The sequence below is a fragment of the Salmo salar genome, chromosome ssa26 (assembly GCF_905237065.1).
Source record: "Salmo salar chromosome ssa26, Ssal_v3.1, whole genome shotgun sequence".
Lineage (NCBI taxonomy): Eukaryota > Metazoa > Chordata > Actinopteri > Salmoniformes > Salmonidae > Salmo > Salmo salar.
Window position 1 is genome coordinate 18,508,558 of NC_059467.1, and position 8,917 is coordinate 18,517,474.

The window sequence follows — 8,917 nt, forward strand, 5'->3', positions numbered from 1 at the left end:
GCTTCAATAGTGAAAGTGTATATATGAGCCATTTTTTTTTTTATTAACGTCCTCTATATGGAGATGAAGTGTTAAGTAATCTGGCAGCAGGCCTAGGTGATGCAGTTGTAAATGTAATTATAGAGTTGAGACGCAACGAGACTCCGACTACATGGCGCCATTCCAGAGGTACCACAGTGGGGTGGATGTCTGTGGGTCCTGACTGTGGCCAGCCTCTGGAACTGACAACACCAGATCAGGGTATGTCTGACGGGGTTGTCCGAGCCTGTCTGAAAACGGATGTTGTAGAGCACGTGTCAAAATCGTTCCACGGAGGGAAGAGTATTTCAGGTTTTTGCTCCTCTCGTACTTGATTAGTAAGGAACTCCCCTCATCTGGTTGTCTAGGTCTTAATTCAAAGGAAAAAACAAACTAGGCCATCCATGGAATGAGTTTGATGCCTGTTTGTAGAAGTTTTCTCACAGTTGTCACTGTGTTGGTAGCCTAAACATGGTTCTGAATATGGGTACCAGTGTAGTTCTATTCGAAGTGCAGATTAATCTAAGAATAAAAGCTCATAAGGAAATGGGACTATAGAAGTAAAGTGAACAACTAGGCCTTGGCTATAGCCTAAAGTGCATTGCAAATACTCATCACAATTTTGGTGAATACTCCCAGCCCACTAAATACACTGATCCATTGCCTTATTTAGCTGTGGACACGCTGTATTAACATACTAATGGGCCTCATCTTCCCCTTGCAACCACTTACTGGCGTGCAAAAATGCTACAGTACTATATTTAAGCAATAAGGGCCGAGTGGGTGTGGTATATAGCCAATATACCACGGCTAAGCACTGATGCAAAGCAGAGTGCCTGGATACAGCCCTTAGCTGTGGTATATTGACCATATACCATAAACCCCAGAGGTGCCTTATTGCTATTATAAACTGGATACCAATGTAGAGCAGTGAAAATAAATGTTTTGTCATACTCGTGGTATACGATCTGTCGGCCAATCAGCATTCAGGGCTCGAACCACCCACTTTATGCTGCGTCACATCTGTCCTTTGCAACCTACTTCAATAAGTACGTTTCTCTCTAACCATAATTTCTTACAAAATGCATACCACATGTGGGAACTGATGACCTTTGACGTGTTCTCCAAAAGGATCAGTCTATTGCAATAAAACCTTTCAGTATGGGAATGGACCAAGAAATAATGGTGTGACAATGTGCTATATTAAGGCAAGAATTCCTTAAAAATCTAAACAAAGTTAACTTCCATGGTAACAGGAATTTCTGTAATTGTTAGGCATTCCTCAGAGGCCTACCAAGAAACAGAGGAAGTGTTTGAGAGCTTGCCTTGGTCACTGGGGAGTTATACATAGCAACCATGCACTAATACAATAGTTGCAGGACGTTATAAACCATATTAAATGGCCATGTTGCTGCTCTTGGGCTCACATTTACATGCCTGAATCTTGATTAAATATTACACAGGACAAGTCTAAGTAAACTCAGTGTTTAACTTTATTTGAAAGTTAAGCAATAGTGGTACACAAGAACATTCTTAGCACTTACAGAACCTTACAGTAACACTTTTATAGAAAGTTGTACAGTACAGATGTATACCGCATGATTTCATCAGATCATAATAAGTTGAGATGATTTTTTTAATCATGATAAAAACGATCAATAAATATCTTAATCAGACATTATGGCAAACGGGCTTCAAATTTTCACAGGGGGGGGGGGCAGAGAAAGTGTGACAAAAATATAAATAATTTCTCATGTTAATTTTATTCATCAATAAAACATGTTACACTTCTGTGTAGTTTGAAAATTGTTGCATGAGAACAGACCAAGTGTGAGTTCATTTTGCATGGCCCAATGCCCCGGGTGGGTAATTTGCAGATTTTTAGACCATTCCATTGGACACCGAGCCATGCAAAACCAACTCACTCATTGTTTGGTAGTTCCCTGTAAAGAAAATCAGAATTCAAGTATCACAATGTTTGACAGATACAGAAGGGGGTGGTACACAGCAACGAGGGTTGATAAATTAACAAGGCCGCATAATTTCATCTCTCCCAGGTGATGTGCCATACATCCACAAAAGCACTTAAAAAACGTCTGAATTTGAATTCTTACAATCAGGATATTATTGTGCAAGTAAAACCATTTTTTAATTTTTTATTACAGACTTGTGCATTAGTCCAGACTAAGTGTTTACATTTGAAATGGAGACATTATGTAATTCAAACCCAGCACATGAAGCCCATAATGAGGAGGTAGAAACACAAGCAAATAAAACCATTAAATGGTTTTAATTCTTTGTAACAATCAAGGGATGAGTGAATATTGCAACGACTCATGTATGACGTTGAGCAAAGTGCATCTCTACAGTGTTGCTAATTGGTTAACAAAAAAAGCATAGAATTCAGCAGCAGGAACAAGACCCTAGCAATTGTCTTGAAGAAAAACAAAGGTCTAGATTCAAAGCAGCTAATACCATTGATCTTAAAAGGGGCTCTTAAAACAGATGGCAAACCATTATTACGCTTAAGCGCTAGAAAAGAGCCAAAAAGGGAGAAAAAAGAAAAACATGCATTGGCTTAACATGGCCAAAAACTCGATAGCGGAATGAAGTGTTGCAGTGGTTAGGTATGCATATCATATTGGGACAGGGGGGGGATGGGAAGAAAAAAAAACAGTATCAATAGCATTTTTGCACCATAAGGCTTTTGGCTGGTTCTTCAGTCGGCTTCCTCCTCAGACTCCTCTTCCTCAGCAGTCTCCAGCCAGGTCAGCCACTGGTTCACCTTCACAGGGAACATACCATGAGCCCAAAACAGAGATACACCACAGACATGGGTAATACATTTCTGGTCTAATAAAAAAAAAGCCAGTTTAGTGTGCACCTGCGATGGTGTGAGTTGCAATACAAATTGTCTGGGGGTAGAAATCTAATTACCTGGAATAATGCTTTTCCCTTTCCAGGAAACTCTTGAGTTATGTCTTCTTTCCATGCAAGGAAGGCTTCTTCTTCAATGATTTCCATATCGTAGAAGTGGACAAAATAGCGCAGTAACATGCCTAGAGAATAAAAATCTGTATTTAAAAAAAAACTGTTTGAACAAAACCCTGAGGCAAATGTGTTTGCATAGTAATAATTTGACCACGTGACCTGTACGTACCTTTAGGGAAAGCTTTAGCGTTGCAGTGGACCTGCAGTGCGTAGAGGGCACTGACTTGCAGGTCCTGGTGATCATGCAGGAACTTCTGCATCACTGGCTTGAAGGCCAGCAGCAGCTGCTTCTCCTGGTCCAGCTGTTCTTTAGTGGGGGCTGATAACTGGTCTTCTTCCTCACTGGCATTTATCTCTTGGGCAATGTACTGCAAGAAACTGGGGTGGGGGAGAGCAGAATTCAGACAGTCTTAACATAAGTAATTTCAAGATGCATAACCACAGAACTCTGCAATGTGGGCATTAGCCCTTTCACCATACCTGGTCATGAGGATGTTGACGAAGCCCTTGTCGGTGTGGAGCTTAGAGGAGATGTTGTCCTTAATCCACTTGTAGATGGACTGGGGAGAGGGGTCTGCTTTGATCTGCTTCAGCAGTTCCTTTTCCAGCTTCATGAGTGGAAATAAGAAGCTCAGGCCTTTGCCCTCCAAGATCTCCAGCATGCGATCTTTGTTTTGGTCGATTTCTGCAGATGTGAGAGTTTTGGCAAATGTCAAAATCACAACAATCATGTTGAAATGTGAGAACTTGAGAACTTTCTAGGATAAGGGTTTAGGAGATGTTAACATACCAGGCAGCATCTTCTGCATGTTGACCTTGCTTTGCTGGAATAGATCAGTGAGCCACTCGCGATCCTTCAGCTTGGCAGTCTGTTGCAGACAAAGCAGGAAGAGGGGAAAGTGGGTGCCATTCTCCAGAGTGTGGGCCAGCTCATCCATGCTCACCAGGTCTGCGATGATGGCTCGAGCCGCAAACTGGGCCAGATAGGACTTCACCAGAGGAACATCCACTTCGATCTTGGGACACTGGTCCAGAACACTGAGGAAAGCCTGTAAAAAAGTACACAAAAGGCATGTGGTGAGTAAATTCACTGAACAGTAGAACCTTTGATATCTTACAACAAAGCTATTTGCCATGACTGGAAGACTGACCCGCATGAAGCTCTCCCCAGTAACAAGGCCCTCTGTGCGGAGTGTGTGGATCAGGGTGCTGGCATGCTCCTTGTCTTCATCTGGGCAGTCAAGAGAACAGATCACGATCTTGCTCAACATCTCAGGCAGGAAGTGTTTGGGAGCCTTCATCTCTCTTACACAGTTCACAGCTTCATCAATGTTTTTGCTGTTCAGGTAATCGGTCACTATGGTCTCCTGACAAGATATAATATGGACAAAGACTTAGTTTTCACAAGTTTTTCTATGGGGCAAAAAGGTATAACTTGAGGGAGTGCCTGAGATAGTAAAGTGGAACATACGGTCATCTTAAGCAACTCTTCCTTTGCAGGAGGCGGTTTCTTGGTGGTCTTTGGAGGTTTTTCCTGAATTGGAGGAGGGTTGGTTTTCAGACCAAGCAGGGGAGGCTGAGAAATGATAAGACCATTTAGAGTGGGCACAGACTTTAGATAAGCATCATCTCCAGCTTAATGCTATATAAAAAGCAGTATGCGTGTTTGTCTTTACCTGTCCCAGTGGTGGTGTTTGAGTGCGTGGAGGCTGAGCACTTGGAGGAATCATTGTTGGTATCTGTGGCTGCAACTTTGGCACTTGGTTTGTGTTGAGAAGGAATGACTGTGCCGGCCTTAGACTGATCTAAGAAGGAGGGTATTCGAGGGCATTATGCATCGTTCTCATCTCTTGCATTAAAGTGTTATGGCTTATTGCCTGTGCAAACGGTGGTTTAAAAGAGTGGGTATCTACCAGGTGTTGTACCTCATCAGCGTTGAGCGATCCTTTCTTGATGAAACGTGGTGTCATGTCCTTAGACTGAGCCTGCTGTTGCTGCGAGTGATTCTGGTTCTGGAAAATTTGATTCTGCCCCTGAGAAAATGTTTGAAATGACTTTGGATGCAATGCCATATCCATCTAGATTTGAGCAGTTAAAGAATACTAAAAAGCTACTGCTTTTAGTAAAGGGTGCAACTTTCACCTGGTTAGATTTGATGAAGGGCTTGCCTCCCATCTCGAACTGAGACTGGGTAGCAGGGGCTGTGTGCCCACTGTGGCCGTTGAAGAGTGGGTTGGTGCGGTGACGGCCCATGGTGGGTGAATACCGGTCCTGAATCACTCCAGGGCCTGTGCCGATCCCACTCCCTAGTAGCCAGGACACACATGTTAAACGTTGGACAACAGGACTTGAGATGGACAGCAATAAACTCAAACTACTCAAGAGAGTCAGTCATGGATGTACCTGGCATCTGTCCAAACATATCCGCCAACCCTCCAAGAGTTTCCCTGTCAAGTTTCATCCTAGGCATGAAGGGCCCCTCCAAAAAGAAGTCAGTCCTCATTCCCTGGGCCATTGGTGGAATAAAAACACCCAAATCCTGCAAGACAAAGCAGACGTGTATTAAGACAAGCCATGGAAATACAGATTCATAACATTTGGCTGCACTTAATAAAGAATGGTTAACTAACTTTTACTGCTTCCTGACGAATCTGGTTAATCGTCTTCGGTCCATTATCGATAAAAGCTTTGCGAGCCACCCAATTGTTCTCTCGCAACTCCACTGAATCCTGCACCAGGAAACGAATCCTTGCCGGCAAGTCCTTGTTGTTCATTAAGGACTTCATACGGCCAAAGTACTGATCCATTAAAGACTGCAAGAGAAACAAATTAGCCACGCCCAAATGGAAAATATTAAGATACTAAATAAAATGACTCGAATATATGCTTACCCTAGCCTTTTCATGATCGAGTCTAGGCCCCACTGTTCTCATTATCTGACAGAGGCACTCCAAATCTTCCCCCATATCCTTAAGTTGGACTCTCTTCTTCTTTTCCAAAAGCTGAAATAAAGACGAAAGATTAGTTAACATGCATTTCATATGGTTTAACAATGTGAAAACAGTTCTGATATATTCAACTTACTGTTTTGATGCACTTATGAAGGATAGATTCATGGATAAGATCAAGTTTGCCAAGTTCCCCAATGAATTTGATATTGCCCAGCATCTTAAACTTGGCAATGGCATGCTGCTCCTCTTCCTCAGAGGTAAGAGGGTTGTCATGTTTGTCATAGACTGAGGGAATAGAAAAGAGCAAAGGTTAACACAATCAACCACACAGGGCACAGAAAATATGCAAATTTTTCAAATGTTCACTCACTTTCAACATTTTTGGCACGGTTCTCAAATTCATCTTGAAGCTTAGAAATCAAAAGTCTCCTGAATGTCTGCAACACACATTGTTGCCAAATGAAAAGATTAGATGGGGGAAAAAAACGTCACAATGTTGTTTAAACCCCCATGATACCATTGTCTATAATGGTAGTAATCAATCTGTGATGAGGATGACAACGATGCTTACGGTGCTTTGTTTTTGTGACGTTTGGATCTCTGGCGATGGGCCGTCAAAGTTCGGCGCGTCCTCTGCCAAGCGCAGACATAGCTGAGCATAAAGCGAGCTATACTTGGGCTCTTCGAGGGCTTTGTCAACAATCTGTTTGAAATGGGGTGACCATACACTTAACAATATAGCCGTTTTCCACTCGATCAATAATAAACATTAATGCACACAGAGCTAATAGATTTTAAGTTACCAGCAAGATCACTCCTTTTAGGACGAGTTTTGAATCTACGCCCACATTCAGGAGCTCAAGGCATAGCTTGTCAAACTTCTCGGGGGTCAGTTTATTAAGTATGCTGAGGATAGAAAGAATAGGAAACATGAAAAATACTGTATTCTGAAGACAAGGCATTACTTGGTTTTAGAAAATAGCACCACTAACACACATTCACTGAAATCTGCTGACTTGCAAACGGGCCAGTCATTTCTGATGGATTAACATTTTTTTAAAAGCAATGGGAAGCAACCAGATTCAAGTTGGCAAACAGCCTACAAGATTACATTTTTATTTGGATCTAATTTGTCTAGCCACAATTTATTAGGGGATACATACCCTCTCACTTTCCTGAAGATTGCATCATGTCTTTCTTTTTCGTTGGAGGCATTGGCATCTCGTCTAGTGCTTCGTGAAGGAACCCATCTCTGAACGCTAGATCCTGGGGCTTTCCCCAGGAACTCGCTGCAATTAACAGCATTAGTGACATCTGAAGTAAGATTGTTTGGAGTAACATTTAGTTTTAGTAAAATGGTTTGAATAGTACCTGTTGCCGACAGTCTTGGGATGGTACTGAGAGGCACCCCTACCTCCTCCCCCACCCGAAGAAGCACTGTGGAACAAATATTATTTACTTGAAGAATAACGTGAACAAAAGAACATAGCTAGGACTATTAAAGCTATAATCTATTCTACACTATGAAGGATATCAGTAGGAAGTGAAACAACGACATATGAGGAATAAATTGCATTTAGACTAAAACAAGTTACAATCTTACCTGAAACGAGAAGCACCCCCTTCTGCAATCACACTCTCCACTTTGGCGGCTTGACAACGATGAATTCCCGAAAATATTAATATTCAAGGGGTGGGGGTAGGCAAAAGCGACCTTTAGAAAGAAAAGCCTTTTTAGAGTACAAAGTAAATGAATATATTGACGCATGGCATACACTTCCTGCTAAAGCACAGAGCTAGCTAGTTTCACTCGCAGCTAACGTTACACATCCTTTGTTGTAAATGCCTAGTAGCTAACGTTAGGCTACTACAGTAGTTAGCTATGTTTGACTCATTTAACTAACTAAACAACATGGCAAGGACATTGTAATGCTGAGATTCCGAATCCATGGCATGCTTAGCCATCCATGTCTGCTTTGATCAAAAGTGGTCTCAATTTACTAATGATAACTAACGTTAGCTAACAAGTTAGATAATGCTACCGGTAGCTAGCTCTTCATTTCCTCTCTGCCTGTTGGTTGAGGTGGACTAGTTATCTACGTTAGCTGGCTAACTAGCTAGTAAGCAGTCACTTTCAACATCATTATCGTCAGCGGTCTTGTGATACGATATCAACATTTACAAAGCTTATTAGTTAGCCAGGTAGCTGTCATCATTAACAGTTAAATGAAAATAACAATATGCCGGTTCTGTGTGGCAAGCGCTTAATATTAGTAATATATTACCAATGGCAAGACTCAATTTCCTGCTAATGTGTCGTGATAAATTGTAGTTAAACTGCTAGTTAGGTTATTGACTGCTATCCAGTTAGCATACGCAGGAAACGCCACATTGGAAAGCTAGCTAGGCTAACAATCGGAAGCCATTTTAGAACAGTTAAACGGCCAGCTAGCCAGACCTAAAGTTAAACACTGACTAGATTTAACGATCATACCTTCACCTAAGGAACGTCAGTTTTGTAGGTTGTGTGGTTCCAAATGTGAGAAATAAAATAAAGAAGGAAGGACCCTGTTTGGTCGTGATTAATTAACTGGAAATACTGAAATAAAAAGCAGTGCGTTCCAGGACCAGACCTCGCACCGGTGAGAAGAACGCTGACTGTAATCTACGTCATGCGTTGATGGGACTGCCAGCCTTTGTATCACACATAAAACAGAATCAAATACCCCCCTCTCCCTAATCCCTAAATACAAAATGTAACGTCAGTTTACTGGGGGAAATAAACGCAAAATGTATTTATGTGTTGTATTCCTGGACTGAATGCAAAAACTGCATTCTCTCTCAATTGTAATAAAGCCTTTTATCTAATTATTTTTATCCATTATGTCAGAGGTTATTGTCTGTTTTTTCCATTATATTTATTTGTGTCTGAGCTATTGTAAATGTGAGTTTGTGTT

At 41.6% G+C, this 8,917-nt stretch overlaps 1 protein-coding gene across 3 annotated transcripts; it reads right to left on the reverse strand.

Moving 5' to 3' along the window:
- Positions 1 to 1,493: 1,493 nt before the first annotated feature.
- On the reverse strand, positions 1,494 to 8,661 carry LOC106587155 (eukaryotic translation initiation factor 4 gamma 2). Of its 3 annotated transcripts, none has more exons than XM_045708213.1 (21): positions 8,455 to 8,661; positions 7,564 to 7,674; positions 7,332 to 7,397; positions 7,124 to 7,249; positions 6,764 to 6,866; positions 6,532 to 6,663; positions 6,331 to 6,397; positions 6,094 to 6,245; positions 5,901 to 6,011; positions 5,640 to 5,822; positions 5,413 to 5,548; positions 5,152 to 5,315; positions 4,923 to 5,042; positions 4,686 to 4,814; positions 4,481 to 4,585; positions 4,161 to 4,376; positions 3,800 to 4,058; positions 3,490 to 3,694; positions 3,179 to 3,387; positions 2,956 to 3,077; positions 1,494 to 2,803 (listed from the first exon to the last, which is right to left on the reverse strand). In XM_045708213.1, the coding sequence occupies exons 8-21, from the start codon at positions 6,175 to 6,177 to the stop codon at positions 2,738 to 2,740; spliced, it is 2,109 nt and encodes a 702-aa protein (XP_045564169.1). In that variant the 5' UTR covers positions 6,178 to 6,245; positions 6,331 to 6,397; positions 6,532 to 6,663; positions 6,764 to 6,866; positions 7,124 to 7,249; positions 7,332 to 7,397; positions 7,564 to 7,674; positions 8,455 to 8,661; the 3' UTR covers positions 1,494 to 2,737. The 3 variants fall into 3 exon arrangements, with proteins under 3 accessions (XP_045564169.1, XP_045564171.1, XP_014030711.2); XM_045708215.1 differs by lacking the exon at positions 8,455 to 8,661 and adding an exon at positions 8,246 to 8,264; XM_014175236.2 differs by lacking the exons at positions 7,332 to 7,397; positions 7,564 to 7,674; positions 8,455 to 8,661 and having other exon boundaries at positions 4,935 to 5,042; positions 7,124 to 7,268.
- Between the last annotated feature and the right edge of the window lie 256 nt (positions 8,662 to 8,917).